Source organism: Nansenia antarctica (assembly GCF_963989245.1).
Source record: "Nansenia antarctica genome assembly, chromosome: 20".
Taxonomy (NCBI): domain Eukaryota; kingdom Metazoa; phylum Chordata; class Actinopteri; order Argentiniformes; family Microstomatidae; genus Nansenia; species Nansenia antarctica.
In genome coordinates this window covers 13,603,440-13,627,540 of record NC_137693.1, presented here as the reverse complement: position 1 = coordinate 13,627,540, position 24,101 = coordinate 13,603,440, and the positions used below count along the sequence as shown (strand labels likewise).

General features: G+C 43.8%; 1 protein-coding gene across 1 annotated transcript in view; it reads right to left on the bottom strand.

Annotated features, from left to right (window-relative positions):
• The window catches only part of cUnh21orf91 (chromosome Un C21orf91 homolog), a 37,651-nt gene extending 14,320 nt beyond the window's left edge, over positions 1–23,331 (bottom strand). The window contains exons 1-2 of the mRNA XM_080550132.1: positions 23,318–23,331; positions 21,524–21,660 (exon numbers count right to left, since the gene is read on the bottom strand). Of these exons, the coding sequence (XP_080406258.1) occupies positions 21,524–21,650 (127 nt within the window). The 5' untranslated portion in view covers positions 21,651–21,660; positions 23,318–23,331. The remainder of the gene's footprint in view (positions 1–21,523; positions 21,661–23,317) is intronic.
• Positions 23,332–24,101: the final 770 nt, after the last annotated feature.

Below are 24,101 nucleotides of genomic sequence, written 5' to 3'. Positions count from 1 at the left end.
AGAAGCCATTAAAAATGTTTATTTTTAAAGTCTCGCCCTGTGTCTGATCCTGATGTTATAGAAGCAGCGTAGCAGCATGGTAGAAGCGAGGTAAAGGGGGACGCGAGACAGTCTAGGGCTGCGTTCGTAAATTCGCTCTGAGAGCGCCGGAGCGCACACTGGGCTCAACGTCATAAAGGGACCAAGTAATTTGATTGGACAAGAGGCATTCCATGAGTGCTGGTCAGATTTCCAGAGCGAATTTACGAACGCAGCCTAGAACTACACCACTCACCGACTCGTTGTTTTTTTGTTGTAAAGTACCCACTCAATATAATAAACAACAGTTTAACGATCACTAAATACTTTATGGATTGGATTCACCATTCTCGTTTGCCATAGACTACTGTTTGGTAAGGCTTTTGTAAATACTTTTGTTTTGGGACGTGTTTGTGTTTGGGGCTGTATGACAAAAAAATACCGCTTCTCTTGAAATCACTCTCCAGCTCCTATGACGCTTTGAGGTCAATGCATAATTTGTTTTGGTGAACTACCGTAATAACCCTAAATGGTTAGAGAGTGCAACGTATCTGCTTTCAGAAACTGTTGGATTTTTTTCGATTGCACATATAGTTCAAGAATTACGATAGTTTGAACGAACCCTGTAAAATCCTGTTGAGAAGTTATCGCAACATAGAAATAACGTTTTCCCCACAATAAAATAACTTAAAAGATCGGCTTTTGCGATCGGCCATTTTTGCAGATCACCGATCGAGTCATTTGGAGTGAAATCGGCCGATTTAAATCGGTGGCCGATAAATCGGAGCATCCCTAGATATAAATACTAGATGTTGGGAACACGATGAGGACTGAATGTAGTGAGTGAGTGAGTGAGGGACTGAGAGAAAGAAAGAGCATGATTATTATTGTTGTTTTTTTATGTCCTATGCACTAACCTCACCAAGTTACCGGTAATTTCCTGTATGTACAAATATACTTGGCAATAACAATAATTCTGATTCTGATTGTTTGCTTTTGAGTGTGTATTTGCACAGGCTTTGTCTGATGGCTTTCTTATCGTGGCCTACTTCTCTAACACATACATGCTGCAACCTGAACCAAGGGGATTAGTCACCATCAAGACTGAGACACACAATTGCTTGGTCTAGTAGGTTTAGCTCAAACACTCCTCCAGGAAGGAGAGGTAAGAACCCAGAAGAACCACACAGACTACCACACTATACATTAACTCTAAACTGGTCTAAGTTCCATCTATGAGAATTGAATGTTCAGTCAATATCAGTCATCTGAAAGCTCCAGATGAAGATAAAGAATGAAAAAAGCGATAACAAACTGAGGGTGGACTGATATGAACATTTCCTTTCACGTTGATGTCAAGGCCAACAACAGGAAGGCAGGCTTGTCTAAAGCCATCTCCCAGACAAAGAGGAAGTGGAGGCCAAGACCTTCAGCAGGCCCACACACAGACTGAACAACTTCGCTGCATTACACATAACACACCGAAAAGAAAACCTGAAACAACGGCATTAGTCACTCCAAGTCACTCAAAGTATTGAGTTACATAATGCTGTTGGCCCTAGACGTGATCATGATTATCAGATGACTTGCTGAAAATGCAAACCATGCCGTCACACACCCCCCCCAAAAAAATAACACACATACAGTGTATTCACCACAACAGAGATGAGGCCTACCGCAGCATTGATGTCTTACTTGAAATGCTTTACTCTATCCTCCCATAGCTATGGTTCACTGAAAAGAACATCCTTAAGGCTACCAGCTAGAGAGCAGCAGCCCAGCCGTGTAGTGACAGTAGCCTAATGAGTAGAGAAAACCTCACTGGCTGAGGAAATGCTAATGTGTTCTATCTGTATATGTTCTATCTGTATATGTTATAGCTGTTAGAATGACAATGAGGTATAGTGTATGCCAGTATCAATTTGCCTCCTTATATTAGCTGAAATTAGGTCATACCCCTTGTGTGGGGTGAATCTATTCTTTGTGTGTGTGTGTGTGTGTGTGTGTGTGTGTGTGTGTGTGTGTGTGTGTGTGTGTGTGTGTGTGTGTGTGTGTGTGTGCGTGTGTGTGTGTGTGTACTGACCCATGGCACTGAGCCAGACGGCTTTGTAGTCTTGTGAGGAAGCTGATCTTGGAGATCTGAAGCATTGCTTGTGTCTGTATCCGGGCTACTGAACCCTACCATGAACACACACCTGCTTTCCCTTTCCCTTTCCCAGCGCTCCGTTAGCCCCCCCAGCCAACAGCAATGCCATAAGCTGATCAGACTCAGCCATTGGCCCAGCTCAAAACACTGGCCCAATGATCAAATGAAGGGCCCACAACCAGAGCAGTGCACCATCCACCAAGCAGAGAGTGAGCCGGAGCTCTCCAGTAAAGCAGCTTAGCAGCTAGGACTACTGTCTTTCTGTCACATGGGGTCACACACACACACACACACACAGACACAGACACAGACAGACAGACAGACACAGACACTCCATTCAGAAGTGAGTCAACATATTTGGCAGTGTCAGTCAGTAGAACGACTCAGACGAGCAACAGGCTAATGGACACAGGCCTGTGAATCATCCATTGTCCTCCTGCCTCTCAGTGAAGGTTTACCTGACAGTCAACGCCAAGTCATAGAGCAGCCTACACTATTGTCAATTCAATAATGCCTTGAGAGACTATTGATTCCAGTCTGAATGAAACCAAGGAGAGGGCTAAGGAGAGAGATATCCATTCATTTGATCTAATCCTGCTCTCTACTTAGCAAACACAGTTTGGCAGAGCTCGGTCTCTCTTCATAGGCTGGGGGGAAGGGGCATACTGACATGAAAACCTTGATCTTGTCATATGTAATCTATGCTGCCTGGTCCTTTCGTGACGCAACACGTCAGAACCTATTCCCTTATCTCCCCTGCATCTCTGCTGCCCTGAAGAGAACAGGAACACCATCTAATGACCCCTCTAGGGGAATAGTCTCTGGACATGTTCTAGAGCACTTTCTGAACTAGTCACTAAGATTTTCTCATGTTAGCGATAAACTAAACTCAAAACAACGCATGGCTCACTTGATGTAGTTTTTTGCTAAAAAGGCTACCTCTACTAATGCCATTAAGAGTTTTGTCTTTCGTGGTGCGATCAGGGATCACAGATGGTCTGAACCTATTGCAGACAGAGAGTCCTTTGCCCATTAGAAGATGATTTTTTTGGCCATTTAAAATCTAAAACAAGTAAATGTTTGTCTCCTCAGCTTCCCACTTTCCCCAAAGTGGTGTGTGTATAGTCTATTTTAGCAGGCTGACATTCAGGATTTAACCTGCATTTCATTTTTAGGAGACCCACAAAGGCAATTACAAGTCAACTGCGGATTCAAACTACTGCTGCTACCTATTGTCATCAGGCAGTGTCATGAGCCGTTAACCAAACAGGGGAGGAGGCATAGCGAGGCTTATCCTTCTATCCAGATGAAGCCACCCTCTTTTCCTTTGTTGCGTGGGATGTCACTTTGATGCTATGCTATTGTAGCCTACTTTCAGATCCTACCAGAGGGCTATCCTTTGCAAATGAACTGGGAATTGTCAAAAACTGATATTTCCAGACTAATACTCTACAGACTTGATGAAGATGAGCTGTTAAGCTATTAGCTGTTATGCCCTCCGACAGTTGTCAGGACATCAGATCTTCATAGCCTAACAGCCTAACCTAGGGTGCATAGCCGGTGCATAGCCACAGCATAGCCTAGGTCCTACAGTACAGCAGGTAATATACACTTGATCCAAAAACTATGTCTCAATACAACCAAGGAGGTTGAACTAAAGTTTCTTCTGTTTTCTACTCTTAACTCTGTCTATGTGTATACTTGGCAAGGACATTCGATCCTTGACACACTTGTTGAGGGCTTCTTTTGAGAAGTAGGACAGGGGTCATGGCGATATTTATGTCCAAATAAAGCTTGGAATAGCTGAAAGTGGAATGCTGTGTCAACAGCTGCAGAACTAAACCTGTACAGCAGACAGAGCGTGTGTAATGCACATCAATCTCTAATCTCAGACTGCTGTCTGCTTGTCGACATTTTTGAGAAAATCAAGCTATTTTGTCTTTTTGTCAATTAGCTATTTAGCGTTAGACTAGGGATACGAGTGAGGTAAAAGTTAGGGGTATGGGATCATTTTAAGAGAGAGCTGAACTTCCTGTGCAGCACCATGGCCAACAATAGCATAGTGGCAATCTTAGTGATGGGGTAGAAGGTGTGAACAGAAACAAACCCATGAAGTTAATTAGATTAGATAAGATTCAACGTTATTGTCATTGCAAAGTACCAGACAACGAAATGCAGTTTAGCATCTAACCAGAAGTGCAAATAGTGACAGTGCAAAACAAGATAATGACAAGTGAAAGGTAGGTTAATATTGTAGTTTTTCCCTTAAAGCAATACAGGATTATTTACATCTTTACAATTTCTTAACCCTAACCCTGTGTTGACTGGTTCATGATATCATGTTAATCGATTTCTTATCTCATTAGACAACACAGTACTTAATTTAAGGCCAACAAACTTTTACAAAATAAGCTTTTGGTCATGGTAGGGGGGTAAGTTCTTGACATTTCTTTTATATTTCATGGCCCCTTTTTTGGCTTGTGAACAGAACACTCATTTTTAGAAACAGTGTCTTAAAGAAATGTACAAAAAACCTGTATGTATTACCCCTTTACATTCAGTCAAATAATATAAATCATGACTATGTATGCATGCATGTTGCTATGCATGCATGTTGCTATGCATGCATTTCAGCCTACAATGAGCTGAGCAGCATATGACCCAAATGAATGGGTTTAAGAGAATGGGCTGAATATAGAGTCTAGAATGAGTATAATTCCCTAAACATGCTACTTTATTCATAAAGGAATTAACTGGAATTACCACTGAAAGCAGATGATTACTCTGGGCCACCCAAATAACCCCAAACTGAAACCCACTGGGGCTCAGAGGGTCTGTGCTGAACTATGGCAGAGTCAGCATGTTCCTCCACCTAGCCTGGTCACACACATGGAGCTGCCACAGCTCAATCCTAATCAGAGGTCTTTACACTTTGAGGTGAGGAGTTCACCCACAATGAGCAGGCCATATAGAGAGCACAATGACCCCAAACAGCAGCAGCATCAGCTCCATCATTCCACAGCATTGTGTCTGCGCTGTGCCCCTCTCCGCTCTGGAATTTTCCCAGCTTTTTTCATTCTCGTGTGCTCATGATCTCTAGTAACGTCACTAGCCTCAGCAGAAATTCCACCTCCGTTATGTAACGGGACGGAGGAATGCAGCTTGGACTGAACTTGGCTGCTCCACTGTCTGCTCTGGAGAATCGGTGAGAGAGACCCTGGTCAGATCACATCAAATGTAGGCTCAAATGTAAATGTAAGACAGCAGGGAAAAAAAAAGATTATAATGGTATATAATATATATATATAATGGTGTGTGGTGTGAGATTTTATTTGTAGGCCATATAGCCCAGCCCTACATTAAAGGCTCTCGCCAGCCAGGCTTTTTTTTTTTTTTTTTAAGATAGGCCTGCTCACCATTCATTCATGGAGCTATTTGGGAAAGTACCGCCAAATATAGCTAGGACCAATTCTATGTGGAAAGGTCGTTTGACTCTAGTCGTCAAACACCTTAATCATTGAGCAATACCATTGTCCAGCACCAGGATCTCATAACAGCAAAACCCCCCATTAAATTAACTAAATGTGGATCTTTAAAAACAGCTAGGACAGGGGGTGGCATGTTGGTGTCGAGGTACAAACTAAAGGCCTGTAGTAGAGACCATTCTGGAGCGTAGCCAACCCTGTTGCTGCTCAGAGCCGTGTGAATGACAGGAAACAGAGGAGAGGGAAAAAACACCACTTCTCCGGCAGGAGCGTATAAATAAATAGCCACTACATGACTACAAGAACTATTGTGGCTACTGACAGTTGGTGCTCACACACACACACACACACCCTAAAGTCGACTCCTAAGAGAAAACATAAAACAAGCATTTTGAGGCATGAGGTTGCAGTTCCTGAACACTACATGGAGGGTTGCACACAGTTCCCTTGCTGCATCACAACAGACACAAGGCTGCTGCTACTGGACCTGTCCTCCGCTAGTTTGTTAATGCTTGTGTCAGTGTGTTGTCTGGCTCTACCTGCTATAATGTGTGAGTGTGTGTGTGTGTGTGTGTGTGTGTGTGTGTGTGTGTGTGTGTGTGTGTGTGTGTGTGTGTGTGTGTCAGCAGCTGATGAGTAAGCAGATAGTTCCTGTAACCCCTCCAGGCTGAGCTGAAGGGATGCTGTGGGTAGGTGGGTTGGTGTTGATGAAAGTCATTACATAAGCAGAAAACACCTATGGGTGTGCAGTGAACTGTGAACAGTGAACTGCTGCTGTACGTGCTTCTGACTGAAGACAACCTCTATGTCTGGGAGTTTGATCTGGTGAGTGGAATGTAGAGGCTTAGCCATGTTCAGTGGCTCCTCTTAGGTATGCAGTGTAGCTCAGCACAGTGATGAATATTCATCAGCAGCAATTCACCCGTGAGTCATAGGCCAGGACTAGAGAGATGCACACAAGAAGGTGCACGAGAGAGAGAGACAGAGAGAGAGAGAGAGAGAGAGAGAGAGAGAGAGAGAGAGAGAGAGAGAGAAAAAAAGAGAGAAGGGAGGGAACCTTTACACTTCCGCACGGTCTGCTCTGAGATTTCCATGGACAAAGAGCAATCTTTTGTTCCCTTCCCCTCTCCCCTAATGAAGTGAGGCAGATGATGAGCCCTGGGCATTGGGTGATCAGTAGCCTAGCCAGGGCTTCCAGAAGGAAGGGCCTGGAGACACAACAGACTCAGAGAGACACAGCTCCCTCCCACCATCTAGCACTATTACAGCAACACGTGCTAATGTGGCACCCCTGCTAGCCTCTTACATAACTACCACTCCATGACCACACAGTCAGGCTATATCAAAATCTCTGCAATCTATACACATAGAGACACAGTGGACCAACAATGGCAACGTTGTGGCAACTGACGTTTGCACTTGATGCTCAGCACCACTCACAATGATGCTCTTTATGGGAAACCTACAATATATCCAACCACAATAAACAAACACAGCCTGGAACTAATAGATATATTCCGTCAGTTTCCCTATTCAACAACTGGTCTTAAATCCTTGATGTATATACATATCTGTCAGTATGATATAACTCATTCTACTCCTTTTATGAGTTTCATCACAAAGAGGGGCCCTTGTACAGTCAGTCTGTGAGACAAATGCTGAATGCAACACATACCTAATCCCCTAGGAACCAACGCTCTCATTCAAATAGGCCGATCATTAATTAAGAGTGGAAAAAGGCACTTCTAACACGTGCCTTAGTATTGGAGTGGCAAATCACCCACCTGGATCTGCTTGGAGCAACAGACCAGTGTTTCCCCTACCATTGCCTTGGGGGGGCGGGCCGCCCTCCCAACGAAACCCCCCGCCCCCCCAAGAAAGAGGAATTATTACGGACGTAGACACCAAACATCTGACAAGCAGGTCCATGCCACCCCCCCAAGGCAGCAAACCTAGGGGAAACACTGCAGACTATCCAGTCAACAGAGACTATCTAGTCAACAGACTATCCAGTCAACAGATTATCCAGTCAACAGACTATCCAGTCAACAGAGACTATCCAGTCAACTTGCTGTACAGAGGCTTCTTCCTAATCCAAGGCATCCCTGGAAAGGGATACTGGCAAAAGCTTCCTGTGGTGGTGTTGTGATAGCCTGAAAGTGCCTACATTTTTTATCAGTCTAAAAGTAACTGAAGGGTGTATGAAAATGGCCCAATCAGAAGGGATTGCGTCGGCTATAGAGCATACAGGTTGCTTTTAAGCTATCACATGAGAGCATCGACTGCATGTAAAGGGCACATTCAGGATGCAAGATCACTTTGCTTGCTATATGTAGAGAGGCTAGAGAGAGGAGAGGCTAGAGAGAGAGGCTAGAGAGGCTAGAGAGAGGAGAGGCTAGAGAGAGGAGAGTGTAAAGAGAGGAGAGTGTAGAGAGAGGAGAGTGTAAAGAGAGGAGAGTGTAGAGAGAGGAGAGTGTAAAGAGAGGAGAGTGTAGAGAGAGGGGAGTGTAGAGAGAGGAGAGTGTAGAGAGAGGAGAGTGTAGAGAGAGGAGAGAGAGGAGAGTGTAGAGAGAGGAGAGTGTAGAGAGAGGAGAGAGGAGAGAGAGGAGAGTGTAAAGAGAGGAGAGTGTAGAGAGAGGAGAGAGTAGAGAGGCTAGAGAGAGGGGAGTGTAGAGAGAGGAGAGTGTAGAGAGAGGAGAGTGTAGAGAGAAGAGAGAGGAGAGAGAGGAGAGTGTAAAGAGAGGAGAGTGTAAAGAGAGGAGAGTGTAGAGAGAGGAGAGTGTAGAGAGGCTAGAGAGAGGGGAGTGTAGAGAGAGGAGAGTGTAGAGAGAGGAGAGTGTAAAGAGAGGAGAGTGTAGAGAGAGGAGAGTGTAGAGAGAGGAGAGTGTAAAGAGAGGAGAGAGTAAAGAGAGGAGAGTGTAGAGAGAGGAGAGTGTAGAGAGAGGGGAGTGTAGAGAGAGGAGAGTGTAGAGAGAGGAGAGTGTAGAGAGAGGAGAGTGTAAAGAGAGGAGAGTGTAGAGAGAGGAGAGGCTAGAGAGAGGAGAGTGTAAAGAGAGGAGAGAGTAAAGAGAGGAGAGTGTAGAGAGAGGAGAGAGGAGAGAGAGGAGAGTGTAAAGAGAGGAGAGTGTAGAGAGAGGAGAGAGAGGAGAGTGTAAAGAGAGGAGAGTGTAAAGAGAGGAGAGTGTAGAGAGAGGAGAGTGTAGAGAGAGGAGAGAGAGGAGAGTGTAGAGAGAGGAGAGTGTAAAGAGAGGAGAGTGTAGAGAGAGGAGAGTGTAAAGAGAGGAGAGTGTAGAGAGAGGAGAGTGTAGAGAGAGGAGAGAGAGGAGAGTGTAAAGAGGAGAGTGTAGAGAGAGGAGAGTGTAAAGAGAGGAGAGTGTAGAGAGAGGAGAGTGTAGAGAGAGGAGAGTGTAGAGAGAGGAGAGTGTAGAGAGAGGAGAGTGTAAAGAGAGGAGAGTGTAGAGAGAGGAGAGTGTAGAGAGAGGAGAGTGTAGAGAGAGGAGAGTGTAGAGAGAGGAGAGTGTAGAGAGAGGAGAGTGTAGAGAGAGGGGAGTGTAGAGAGGAGAGTGTAAAGAGAGGAGAGTGTAGAGAGAGGAGAGTGTAGAAAGAGGAGAGTGTAGAGAGAGGAGAGTGTAGAGAGAGGGGAGTGTAGAGAGAGGAGAGTGTAAAGAGAGGAGAGAGAGGAGAGTGTAGAGAGAGGAGAGTGTAGAGAGAGGGGAGTGTAGAGAGAGGAGAGTGTAGAGAGAGGAGAGTGTAGAGAGAGGAGAGTGTAGAGAGAGGAGAGTGTAAAGAGAGGAGAGAGGAGAGAGAGGAGAGTGTAGAGAGAGGAGAGTGTAGAGAGAGGAGAGAGTAGAGAGAGGAGAGTGTAGAGAGAGGGGAGTGTAGAGAGAGGAGAGTGTAAAGAGAGGAGAGTGTAGAGAGAGGAGAGTGTAAAGAGAGGAGAGTGTAGAGAGAGGAGAGAGTAGAGAGAGGAGAGTGTAGAGAGAGGGGAGTGTAGAGAGAGGAGAGTGTAGAGAGAGGGGAGTGTAGAGAGAGGAGAGTGTAAAGAGAGGAGAGAGAGGAGAGTGTAGAGAGAGGGGAGTGTAGAGAGAGGAGAGTGTAGAGAGAGGAGAGTGTAAAGAGAGGAGAGAGGAGAGTGTAGAGAGAGGAGAGTGTAGAGAGAGGAGAGTGTAGAGAGAGGAGAGTGTAGAGAGAGGAGAGTGTAAAGAGAGGAGAGTGTAGAGAGAGGAGAGTGTAGAGAGAGGGGAGTGTAGAGAGAGGAGAGTGTAGAGAGAGGAGAGTGTAAAGAGAGGAGAGTGTAGAGAGAGGAGAGAGGAGAGTGTAGAGAGAGGAGAGTGTAGAGAGAGGAGAGTGTAGAGAGAGGAGAGTGTAGAGAGAGGAGAGTGTAGAGAGAGGAGAGTGTAGAGAGAGGAGAGTGTAGAGAGAGGAGAGTGTAGAGAGAGGGGAGTGTAGAGAGAGGAGAGTGTAAAGAGAGGAGAGTGTAGAGAGAGGAGAGTGTAGAGAGAGGAGAGTGTAAAGAGAGGAGAGAGAGTGTAAAGAGAGGAGAGTGTAGAGAGAGGAGAGTGTAGAGAGAGGAGAGTGTAGAGAGAGGAGAGTGTAGAGAGAGGGGAGTGTAGAGAGAGGAGAGTGTAGAGAGAGGGGAGTGTAGAGAGAGGAGAGTGTAGAGAGAGGAGAGTGTAGAGAGAGGAGAGTGTAGAGAGAGGAGAGTGTAGAGAGAGGAGAGTGTAAGAGAGGAGAGTGTAGAGAGAGGAGAGTGTAGAGAGAGGAGAGTGTAGAGAGAGGAGAGTGTAGAGAGAGGAGAGTGTAGAGAGAGGAGAGTGTAGAGAGAGGAGAGTGTAGAGAGAGGAGAGTGTAGAGAGAGGAGAGTGTAGAGAGAGGAGAGTGTAGAGAGAGGAGAGTGTAGAGAGAGGAGAGTGTAGAGAGAGGAGAGTGTAGAGAGAGGAGGAGTGTAGAGAGAGGAGAGTGTAGAGAGAGGAGAGTGTAGAGAGAGGAGAGTGTAGAGAGAGGAGAGTGTAGAGAGAGGAGAGTGTAGAGAGAGGAGAGTGTAGAGAGAGGAGAGAGTGTAGAGAGAGGAGAGTGTAGAGAGAGGAGAGTGTAGAGAGAGGAGAGTGTAGAGAGAGGAGAGTGTAGAGAGAGGAGAGTGTAGAGAGAGGAGAGTGTAGAGAGAGGAGAGTGTAGAGAGAGGAGAGTGTAGAGAGAGGAGAGTGTAGAGCAGACTTGACGTCCGCTCGTTATAAGTAACTTGCAAATGTTTTTCCCATTTTTTGGCCTTGTTTGTTCTGAAATCAGATGCTGCCTGCTGATGTTTGACTGTGTATGTGTTGCCATGAATCAACACATTTGACTCAAAAGAGTCAGAATTAGTCCCAATGAAAAATATGCTGCTTTTCACCCTCTGTGATTGGCAGTGGCTGAGGATTCTCAAAGCTGCAGAGTGAGGGTCTGGCTACACCAAGACCAATCTGATCTCTAGCCACACAAGCGTTTTCACACCGTCACGCAAAAGAATCTCTGGCCACATGGAATCGTGTTTTACAGGATCATTCAAGTACACTGGGCATGCGTGTGCTGGTAGACCCGGGAAATTATTAAAGTATAATTGAGACAGTACCATAAAATAATAGAAATTCATTAATTTTCATTCATTCGGTAGTATTGTCAACTCCCGGTCAATCTCCTCTCCACTTACATTACGTCTGCATCCAAGATATGACATGTATACGTTATTAATCTGTGTAACTTTGTAGGTTGTAGGTTGGATGAAAAGAGCCGATGCATAATAAACTTTATGATAATTGTTGAAGTTTCAGATTCAGATTCAGATAACGTTTATTGCCATTATGCTTGACACATATAGGAATTTGTTTTGGCATTTACAGAAGGTGCACTTGTGCTTTTTTCACATATACACATGAACAAAACAAGTACAAATACAAATGCAAAAACAGGCAAAGACAGGACAACACAGGACAGACAGTGCATGGATAGTGCTGTATATAAAGTGCAGTGCAGAGTTATTCAAGGTCCAGTGCATGTTCAGTCCTGGGCAGACTTGGAGGCGGGGGGGAGGGGGAAGCCAGAGTCATTTAGCAGCCTGGCGGCTGAGGGGAAGAAACTGAGCCTGTGGCGGGCCTTTAATGTCTTAGGCAGCCGCAACCTTCTTCCAGAGGGAAGCAGGGTGAGGAGGCCGTGGCCGGGGTGGAAGGGGTCGGCCATGATCTTCCTTGCCCTCCTTAGAGCCCTGGTGTCATGCAGGGAGTTGAGGGAGGGCAAGGGACAGCCAATCACCCTCTCTGCTGAACGTATCACCCGCTGCAACTTGGCCTTGTCCTTGGTCGTTGCAGCAGGGAACCAGGTGATGATGGAGTGGGTGAGGATGGACTCTATGATGACCGTGTAAAACTGGACCATCGTGGACCTCGGCAGCCTGAATTTCCTCAGCTGCCGGAGGAAGAACATCCTCTTCTGGGCCTTCTTCGTGAGGGCCTCGGTGTTCCGCTCCCACTTAAGGTCCCGGGAGATGGTCATGCCTAGAAAGCGGCATGACTCCACGGAGGCCACCAGTGTACCTCCCAGCGTGATGGGAGGGGGCAGGGCTGCTTTCCTACGGAAGTCCACCACCATCTCCACTGTTTTTTGAGCATTGAGCTCCAGATTGTTAAAACTGCACCAGCTCTGCAGCCCCTCGATCTCACCCTTGTAGGCAGATTCGTCCCCCCTGGAGATGAGGCCCACCAGGGTGGTGTCGTCTGCAAACTTCAGGAGCTTGACCGAGGGGTGGCGGGAGACACAGCTGTTGGTGTATAGCAGGGGTCGGCAATTAGGTTTGGCCTCGGGCCAATTTTTTTTTGAGCCACTAGATGGCGGGCCCGAACATAATCAAAGGCTAATTTAAGTAATTGATTGTTAAAAAATGTGACACGTTCTAATGCTTTGACTTTTCTTTCGAAAAATTTACACATCGCTAGTCAACTAACACAGCTTGTTTTGTGAGCCTGCTAACAATGTAAAGTAGTTTTTTTGATTGATTGAAAACCTTTATTGTCCCCAATGGGGAAATTTTGTTGTCAAACAGCTCAGTTATGGCAGACAGAAAACATTCAATAAATTACATAAAACAGTGCAGGCTCAATAAGTAAAAAGTTCCAAGTTCCAAAGTTCCAGCTGCAGGTCTCCCCCACCCTGCAGGGCCTGGTTGTAGAGTAGTAGTGTTCTAGTTAACTAGGTAACAAGGTAAAGTAGTGTTCTAGTTAACTAGGTAACAATATAAAGTAGTGTTGTAGTTAACTAGGTAACAATGTAAAGTAGTGTTGTAGTTAACTAGGTAACAATGTAAAGTAGTGTTCTAGTTAACTAGGTAACAATGTAAAGTAGTGTTCTAGTTAACTAGGTAACAATGTAAAGTAGTGTTCTAGTTAACTAGGTAACAAGGTAAAGTAGTGTTGTAGTTAACTAGGTAACAATGTAAAGTAGTGTTCTAGTTAACTAGGTAACAATGTAAAGTAGTGTTGTAGTTAACTAGGTAACAATGTAAAGTAGTGTTGTAGTTAACTAGGTAACAATGTAAAGTAGTGTTCTAGTTAACTAGGTAACAATGTAAAGTAGTGTTCTAGTTAACTAGGTAACAATGTAAAGTAGTGTTCTAGTTAACTAGGTAACAATGTAAAGTAGTGTTGTAGTTAACTAGGTAACAATGTAAAGTAGTGTTCTAGTTAACTAGGTAACAATGTAAAGTAGTTTTCTAGTTAACTAGGTAACAATGTAAAGTAGTGTTGTAGTTAACTAGGTAACAATGTAAAGTAGTGTTGTAGTTAACTAGGTAACAATGTAAAGTAGTGTTCTAGTTAACTAGGTAACAATGTAAAGTAGTGTTCTCGTTAACTAGGTAACAATGTAAAGTAGTGTTCTAGTTAACTAGGTAACAATGTAAAGTAGTGTTCTAGTTAACTAGGTAACAATGTGAAGTAGTGTTCTAGTTAACTAGGTAACAATGTAAAGTAGTGTTCTCGTTAACTAGGTAACAATGTACAGTAGTGTTCTAGTTAACTAGGTAACAATGTAAAGTAGTGTTGTAGTTAACTAGGTAACAATGTAAAGTAGTGTTGTAGTTAACTAGGTAACAATGTAAAGTAGTGTTGTAGTTAACTAGGTAACAATGTAAAGTAGTGTTGTAGTTAACTAGGTAACAATGTAAAGTAGTGTTGTAGTTAACTAGGTAACAATGTAAAGTAGTGTTCTCGTTAACTAGGTAACAATGTAAAGTAGTGTTGTAGTTAACTAGGTAACAATGTAAAGTAGTGTTGTAGTTAACTAGGTAACAATGTAAAGTAGTGTTGTAGTTAACTAGGTAACAATGTAAAGTAGTGTTGTAGTTAACTAGGTAACAATGTAAAGTAGTGTTCTAGTTAACTAGGTAACAATGTAAAGTAGTGTTGTAGTTAACTAGGTAACAATGTAAAGTAGTGTTGTAGTTAACTAGGTAACAATGTAAAGTAGTGTTCTAGTTAACTAGGTAACAATGTAAAGTAGTGTTGTAGTTAACTAGGTAACAATGTAAAGTAGTGTTGTAGTTAACTAGGTAACAATGTAAAGTAGTGTTCTAGTTAACTAGGTAACAATGTAAAGTAGTGTTCTCGTTAACTAGGTAACAATGTAAAGTAGTGTTCTAGTTAACTAGGTAACAATGTAAAGTAGTGTTCTAGTTAACTAGGTAACAATGTGAAGTAGTGTTCTAGTTAACTAGGTAACAATGTAAAGTAGTGTTATAGTTAACTAGGTAACAATGTAAAGTAGTGTTCTATTTCACTAGGTAACAATGTAAAGTAGTGTTGTAGTTAACTAGGTAACAATGTAAAGTAGTGTTGTAGTTAACTAGGTAACAATGTAAAGTAGTGTTCTAGTTAACTAGGTAACAATGTAAAGTAGTGTTCTATTTCACTAGGTAACAATGTAAAGTAGTGTTGTAGTTAACTAGGTAACAATGTAAAGTAGTGTTGTAGTTAACTAGGTAACAATGTAAAGTAGTGTTGTAGTTAACTAGGTAACAATGTAAAGTAGTTTTCTAGTTAACTAGGTATCAATGTAAAGTAGTGTTGTAGTTAACTAGGTAACAATGTAAAGTAGTTTTCTAGTTAACTAGGTAACAATGTAAAGTAGTGTTGTAGTTAACTAGGTAACAATGTAAAGTAGTGTTGTAGTTAACTAGGTAACAATGTAAAGTAGTGTTCTAGTTAACTAGGTAGCAGTCCAATCCATTACGTTGCAGTATTTTGGCTTGACTAGCGAGTTTGTGTTGTGATTCTCAACAACGTTGAAACGTAGTTTCACCCTTTTCCATATTTTTGAATAATAAATGTGTGGACTGACGATGTAGCGCAGCCTAACTTATTCTAATAATTATTTAACATACTTTCATTCTGATAATGATTCCCCCCTCCTCCCAGACAAGGTCACATTATTATTGGATTGGTTGTTTGCGTGTCGGGTGAAGTTAGCGAAACATTGAACCTGCTAGCAAGAGAAACATAATGTCACTCTCCAAAGGTCTAAAGAGGAAAGTTGACAGAAAACAGGGCATTTAAAGAGGAATGGACAGCGAACTATACGTTCATCCTACCTGGTTTCATCAATGCAAAGCCGAGACTCACATTTTACGTGCTCACAATGAATGTTTTCAGATTCAGATTCAGATAACGTTTATTGCCATTATGCATACACATATAGGAATTTGCTTCGACATTACAGTAAGTGCGTTTATACTTTTTTCACGTGTCAAAAAACAGGACAACACAGGACAGACAACAGTGGATTGGATAGTGCAATATAAAGTGCAGTGCAGAGTTTTTTTACAGTGAGTCCAGTGCATATTCAGTCCTGGGCAGACTTGGGGGCGGGGGGGAGGGGGAAGCCAGAGTCATTTATCAGCCTGGCGGCTGAGGGGTAGAAACTGAGCCTGTGGCGGGCCTTCAGTGCCTTAGGCAGCCGCAACCTTCTTCCAGAGGGAAGCAGGGTGAGGAGGCCGTGGCCGGGGTGGAAGGGGTCTGCCATGATCTTCCTTGCCCTCCTCAGAGCCCTGGTGTCATGCAGGGAGTTGAGGGAGGGCAAGGGACAGCCGATCACCCTCTCTGCTGAACGTAACACCCGCTGCAACTTGTCCTTGTCCTTGGTCGTTGCAGCAGGGAACCAGGTGATGATGGAGTGGGTGAGGATGGACTCTATGATGGCCGTGTAAAACTGGACCCTTTCTATACATGCGAGTCGTCCTTTCGTCAATGAATGTGATAAAGACGCGCGAGAGGAATTGATTGATGCGAATTTGTGTTGTGATTAAAAACCTTGAGAACTGCCGGATTAAAGTGACATCCATATAAGCAAATACTGACCGATGGGAGATGCCACTTTTCACATTAAGTGAGTACCAAGCCTGTCGTTATTGTATTTAATAACCTAATTGTTGAATGAATGGCTCATTGTAATTATTATCCTTAATAGCGTGTTTGCTCTGTCGTTTCAGGAGCATATAGGCCTATGCACCACCACCCCTCGCATAATCAAGCGGATTATTTTTTTTATTTTTATTTTTTCGCCGATTTTGTTGTCAATGTTTTTCAGAATATTAAACTGAATTTGCTTTGTTACTGTTCATATGTGTGTTGCAGTCACATATACGTAAACATTACGTTTGAATTATTTACTGAGCTGGTGTTATTTTTTTCAAACCACACCGCATGTCGGCTATTTCAGCACCGTGACGCATTGTCCACCTACTTATGATTCACTATGAGAGGTTCAGGGTCAGTGCGCTTCGGTGCACCCCGCTGCCTGATTGTCTGTCCCTGTGTCATTCACTCTCAACATGGATAAAAGTACAATAAGCATTATTCAGGTGGAGGTAGATTCTCTATTCGGACATTATCGGCGCTATATGTGGGACTGTCGGTCCGATATTGTAAAAAAAAAAAAAGTGGATTCTCAAAATAATATGTTGGGCCAAATATTATTGGTGATGGGCCAGCAATGGCCCGCGGGCCGCCTATTGCCGACCCCTGGTGTATAGGGAGAACAGTGCTGGAGACAGGACGCAGCCCTGCGGGGAGCCCGTGCTGGTGGACCTGGAGCTGGAAATGCTCTTCCCCAGCTTCACCCGCTGAGACCTGTCAGTCAGGAAGTCCGTGATCCACCTGCAGGTGGAGTCCGGCACCTGCAGCAGGGATAGCTGGTGCTCCAGGATGTGTGGGAGGATCGTGTTGAAGGCCGAGCTGAAGTCCACGAACAGGATCCTGGCGTAGTTGCCTGCAGTGTCTAGGTGTTCTAGTGCGTAGTGCAGAGCCATGTTCACGGCGTCCTCCGTGGATCTGTTGGCTCTGTACGCGAACTGCAGGGGGTCCAGCACAGGATCCGTGATGAGCTTCAGGTAGGCCAGGACAAGGCGCTCCAGGACCTTCATGACGACAGAGGTCAGAGCGACGGGTCTGTAATCGTTAAGGCCTGTGACCTTGGCCTTCTTGGGGACGGGGATGATGGTTGACGCCTTGAAGCACGCTGGGACGTGACACAGCTCCAGCGAGGCGTTGAAGATGTGGGTAAACACCGGGGCCAGCTGGTCGGCGCAGTGCTTCAGGACAGAGGGAGAGACCCCTCAGAGAGTTGTTGCTGCAGCTTCTCCGAAAAGCGATGCTTCGCCTCCTTCACCGCTTTGGCGAACCTGTACTTGGCCTGCTTGACCCGGTCCACGTCCCCACTGCGCCAAGCCACCTCCTTCTCTGACCTCAGACGCCTGAGTTGGGATGAAAACCAGGGCTTGTCGTTGTTAAAAGACTTCCTGGAGCGGAGGGGGACACACACCTCCTCGCCAAAGCTGATAAATGATGTAACAGTGTCTGGGTATACATCCAGATTGTTACCAGCCTCTGGCCCCGCCCACTCCACCAAGTCCTGGTCACAGCCTGCACTCTCCAACCAGGCGCAGAGTCGCTCGCATGCCTCACTGGACCACACCCTGAAGCGCCGTACGACAGGCTTAGAGAGTTTTAACCTCTGCCTGTAGCGAGGGATCAGGTGTATGAGGATGTGGTCACTGTAGCCCAGTGCGGCACGGGGGACAGAATGGTAGGCTTGACGAGCTGTACAGTAGCAATGGTCCAGAGTGTTCACCCCCCTGGTGGGACACGTGACTTGCTGCCTGTATTTGGGGAGCGTCCGGCTAAGATTAGCCTGGTTAAAGTCCCCCATAACAATAACAAAACTGTCCGGGTAATTACGTTCCACACTCATTAATTGCTCTGCCAGTGTGTCTACTGCTGCGGTGACGTCAGCATCAGGTGGAATGTAGACACACGCGAGAATGAATTAGCTGAACTCGCGGGGGGAATAGAATGGACGACAGAGGATGAATAGGTATTCTATAGCCGTGGAACAGTGTTGGTGGAGCACTGTCACCTCGGAACTCCAGCGCTCGTTTACAAAGAACAGTAACCCCCCACCCCTAGACTTGCTCACCGCCTCGAAGTCTCTGTCAGCCCGGAACGCGGAGAATCCCTCTAGCTCCACCGCCTCGTCAGGGACAGATGAAGACAGATGGGTCTCCGTGAACGCGAAGACAGCCGAGGAGTGGAAGTCGCTGCACCTCGCAACGAGACACCGGAGTTCATCCATTTTATTGCAAAGGGAGTTCACGTTGCTCAGGAATATGCCCGGTAGGGATGGACGGTTTTTCGGTTAAACCGAAAACCGGGGTTTATAAAAATAGAAACGGTTTTTTATCAAAACCGTCTGAAACCGGATTTTTTTTTATTTATTTTTTATCGGTTTTATTTTAAGAATAAAATAGAATAAGAATAAAACTGGAACATGTCACATGTTTGTCGTGTGTGAAAATAACTGATACAGTCTGAATCTGCCGCGCAATGAGTGAGAGGTTTGGTCAGTTGTGAAGAATAACTGAGGATTAATATCTAATTGGGATTATATTTAAGGGTAACGAATCACTCTATGGGAAAGATAGTTGCCTTCAGTTATTGGTAGATAGGAACGTTTTTTTACAATTACTCGCTTACATTTAATAAGATCATTTTCGCTGCTCTCTGTAAAGCGCACCACACTTTTGTGAGAAATGCGCTATAGAAATAAAATGTGATTTGATTTGATATCAATCAATCAATCAAACTTTATTTATGTTCTATAGCACAAATCATGCATTGAATGTAACTCCAAGTGCAGTATTTACTAAACCACAATATAATAAAACAAGAGCTATACGGATCAAGAGTGTTTGTGCACAGCGCCACTGTGTGTGAAGGCGCTACTGAAAGTGATGACAGAACGCATGTCTCAGAAGATACGCGGTCACTTAGTGACGCAAAGGTAGTTCTGTATTTATCTCTATCTGTATTAGTACATTTATTTTGAAAGCTCTATTTTGACAGCTCTACCATGGGCACTTTTGCCTTACGACAGTTGACTTACTTGACTTACGACAGTTCAGGACGAGTCAGTCTCGCGGCATGTGGTTTTTATGAAAAGCTTTAAGTATGTTCACTGCATAATTCTAAGTCTAATATTTCAGTGATTATTGAGCAGTATTCAAATATTTAAATACATTGAGCAGCAGCTGAAACTTTGTCTAAGAACCAAGATATTGAGAAAGCAGTTCATTCAATGAAGACGCTGTGTTGCGACTGTGCTTACGGTGTTTTAATGGTGTTCGACATGAGTGTATTGTAGCAGTAGGGCTCAATTATTTGAAATTGGCGCTCTTTTTTTTATTTTTTTATTTTTTTTTACTTTTATTTTTTTTTTATTATTTTTTTTTTTCCGGTTAACCGGAAAACCCCGGTTTTACTCTCTGACGGTTTTTCGGTTTCAATAATTGGAAACCGTCCATCCCTAATGCCCGGTAGTGGTGGTCGCGTCCCTCTCCGCCGTAGACGAACCAGGCAGCCGGCTCTCCGACCTCGCTGCCTCCTGATCCACCTCACAGCACTGGCGAAAAACGCGGTCCCCCTCACAAGCATATCCAGAATGTCCGTGGAACGGGTGAGTAGTTTGGGGAAGATGTCCGGTGGGGTTAAACCCCCGATGTGCAGTAGTTCGTCCTTTGTGTACGACGTTAGGCAGGACACAGAGACACAGAACAGACAGAACACAACAAACTGTGTGTTCTGTCTGTTCTGCCTCTTGCTAAGATGTTTCTTTAACACTAGAATAGCCATGGGTGGGGTCATTTGACCCTGTGAGTAAAAAATAAATTCTACCTTTGCACTTGATCAAATTTCAGGACCCACCTTTCATGACTTTTCCTAGATATGTGCGTTCTACCCAGTATCCATACATTTTCAAAATCTAGCTAGTATAAAGCGATTTTGCAGTATTTCTGTGTGTTTGCGCTAGTATTAGGGTGCAATTCTCTTCCATATCAGCAGAGGTTGCAGGGGGACACTAAAAGGGAATAAGATGTGTTTATGCTACAAATATCAATCTTCTAATTCAGCATATATATATTATTCTACGGAAACTCTCGAAATCGGTCGAGTCATGTGACTGTGAGGCGCAAACGGTATCAAATCATTGCTGTTTCAGCCAAATCCGACACTGTGTAGCCTAGCCCTGAGAGAACTCTGGCTACTGCTTGAGAATACCAAATGAGCAATATCCTCACCAAACGGACAGTTTTATCATATTGTAGAGGGTCAGAGACGATTTCAATATGTATTACTATTAGCAGTTGAATGGGCCTGGCAGACATCCTGAAGAAGTCACACCCTCACCATTTGTCTATTCCTTTGCGATTGTAATGTGGCTGAAGAAACCACACCCTGGCCATTCCTTTGCGATTGTAATGTAACCCATGTTCTCTTGTGTGTCACTTGACGCACGTTAAATGGACTGCACTTATATAGCGCCTTTCTCCACACCAATGGCGGCAAGCTACCATGCAAGGCGCCGGCCCGCACAATGGGAGCAATTTGGGGTTCAGTGTCTTGCCCAAGGACACTTCGACATGTGGCCAGCCGGGGCTCGAACCGCCGATCTGCCAACCTTGCGATCATTAGACGACGGCTCTACCTCCTGCGCCACAGCCGCCCACATTAAGGTATGGTTAAAACGTAGTCATATGTTGCTTTGAAACTGTTGCACTGGTTATTTTGTTGATTCTCTATTCTCATTCTCTGTTAAAACATACACAACATAATCGTAACCAGGTTATCACAGAGTTTACCATCAATGTCTAACGCTCACATGCATTGTTAATGAGACGGACATAGAGTCATCAGCTACAGCTATTGGCATGAGCGTAAACTCCTCGCAAAGCGATTTATCTTAACGTGAGGGCATGGTGAAATAGCGTTTTGGGTATTCTCAATGGAATCTAGGATCCGATATAACCAATTGTCACACAGGGGTGAGCAAAGCATTGTCAATCATTACTATCCATGAAATGTCTTTTGGAGTCAGATATAACGTAATGTTAAGTTGTGTAAGTTGGTCATGTGACCACTTGTATGAGTTAGTTCGATCATGTCCATGACTGTTAGGAATAATCACTGGGAATAAATGTATGTCTTATGTTTGACCCGTCATCTATTTTCAGTGTTTTATTTTCATATTAAATATCATATATAAATAAATCATTAGAAAAAAGCAAGAAAAGGCAACTTGCTATCTCCGAGGGCATCGTAAGATTTGGATTTTTTTCCAAGAGCACTGCGGCCAATCAGTAGGGTAAATTCCTGCCCTGCTGTTGACACAAATGTCTAGCATACCGCAAGTTAAATCACAACCACAATATCTAGCAAAATGATTGCAATATAGCCACATGTTTTGGTCCATATTGCGCATCCCTAAAACCAACCCAGGGGAGCCTCTCTCTCTTTCTCACCTTCAATGCTCAGCTCAAAGCAGACGTGGCAGAAGGACATGGTGCTTGTGTCTGTTTCCAGCTTGCAGACACTGCAGATGTTGTCGTCATTCAAATCAATGTTCACAAACTGCTCCTCTTCGTCCATAGTACTACCTCTGAGAGAAACAGAGACAAACAGAGCACAAGGCATGACATGAGGTGTTTGCATAACCTCCAACTTTGTTTTAGCGTCAGAGCCCTCCTTCCTTATCATTGAACAGAGACTTTCTTTCAAACTCAACTCTTGGGAGAACATTTTCTAACATTCTTCGTGTCTATCAGGTGGTAGCACTGAGAAATGCTTCTCAAGGCAATACTGATATTGCTACACTGCTGGCCCTGCAGATATTATTTTCTAAAGACACCTCCCTTTGTGGAGACACAAGAACACTCTGATATTCTGAAGAATTCCTCATTTAATAGTACAGCTGGGTGAGGGTAGATCTATGCCTACCACTGGAGCAGTGGACAGAATTCTTTTGAAAAGACTTTGGATATCAAAAACCTGTGGGAGTTGTCTAGTAAAAGGCCAGTAGGCCTAATCCCCACAGACAACGTAAAGACCTATGTTTACACAGTAAATTCGCTTACCCCAGCTTAGATAGATTCACCATGCTGGAATGTCACAGCTAAGTGGGTAATTTTATTACAATGTGAAAGAAAGTCTCTCTCCCAGGACACCTTTACTCCCTTCATTTATCTAACATCATAAATCTGCGGAACAAGATTAAAATGAATGAGTAGGGACACATATTTAGTGTTTTAATGTCCCTTATACTAATTACAATTAACATATTCTGAACACAAATATTCCTCCTATCTATCAAGGAAAATGGGGAGAAAGCGTAGCTAAATGATTGTCAGCATGTCATTCTCTATATCTAGGCCTAAACTGACAAACATCAGTGAAGGTAGAGAGGTGCAAGCTAGCTGTATCGGAGGAAAGCTTGATAGATATTCTTGATTAGACTGGTCCCTACAAGGTGTAGCCTATAGCTAGTGAAACAATGTCCAGAAGGAATTGGGATGAGTAAATGCACTGTCATGACCACAACATCAGACCTGAGAAGAGGAATTTAAAACATCAATCAAAACAGATCTATCTAGACCCTTGGATGTGTGCAAAATCACACTTGTCCAAGATAACTCGTCACGTATTTCGCACTAAAAGTCTTTGTTGTCTAGATGATGACAGTTCCACCTAGGCTGGTGCACCTCAAACACAAGGCTCAGCTGTTGGTCACTGAATAAAGAGGTTCCCTAGACTAGTAATGTGACAACATGTAGCTAGCTACAGAATCCTCTGTTTTCTCATAACTGTCTATCTATGCTTTGGTATTCTATTGTCCCCTCCTGTCATGACATGAGTCAAGTTTATAGCTAGCTGGCCTGCCCCAGCCAGGTCAAACAAGACTACTGTATTCAGCTCCATAACAATACATAGCGAGACGACCACAAAGAAACAGTCGCTAGATGACGAGCTTGCTACACTTAGCTATCATTACACCAATAACTTAGCTGGCTACCCACAGAGCTATCTAACAGAGCTATCTAACAGAGCTATCTAACAGAGCTATCTACTACCTCGCTGACCTGCCAGATGAAGAAGTGACACTACTTGCTAACAGAGAAATAGCTGACTGCTAGCTGGCTAACATTAGCTGAATCGTGACCGTTATCTCTACAGTATCATCCTATTTTTCAGTAGCAACCAAAGAAATAATTGTTATAGTTCAGAGGATGTGGCAATAATAGATGTCTTCGGTCAATTACCTGTCGTAAACCTTTGTCAGTCTTAATCTTCAGGAGTATTTAGTTTAACCCGGTACTACCGCAGCGCCATGCAGACAGACTGTTGTTGTCAGAGGTGGAGAGCGAGCGCTCTGAGTCCGGGGGAAGCCCCGCCCCTTTTGGGAATGAACCACTTGTTAATCAGGGGGGGGCTTCATAGATGGATATAGATTAAACTAAATCTTGGTCATATCATTGTGAATGACACATATTGTATTAAAACATAGTTCATATGTTATCTTAGATCATCATTATTTTAATATCTAGATACCATGATGAAATGAGTTTCATAATATGAGTCTCATGATTGCACCCTTTGGGTTAAGTGTGGTTTGTATCAACAAAACAGTGAAAGAGTAGAAACAATAGGTGTATAATCAAAGAGAATGTTAATAATATGGAAATATCGGTTTAGAACCCATTTTATTCAGAGTTTAGTAATATAAGAGAGTGATCTTAGCAGATGTAATTTACAAATAAAATACATATACAATACTTAAAAATACGATAACGCGCATTTCGCTTTCATTTGAAGTCACACGTGGGGAATTCCTTTGAGGACAAAAAGCTTCGGTCAGCTTCGGCTACTATGGATCCACTGTCGAAAGCAAAAGCGAAATCTTGAAGATAATGCAGCTTTTTGAAAACGAAAAAGGAAATATATGAAATATATTATTTACCTGCACATTCAGGTTTATTTCATTGTTTTGATTTATTATTACGAGATTATGTGTGTTTGTGTGTCTGAAACAGTCATCTCTAAAGA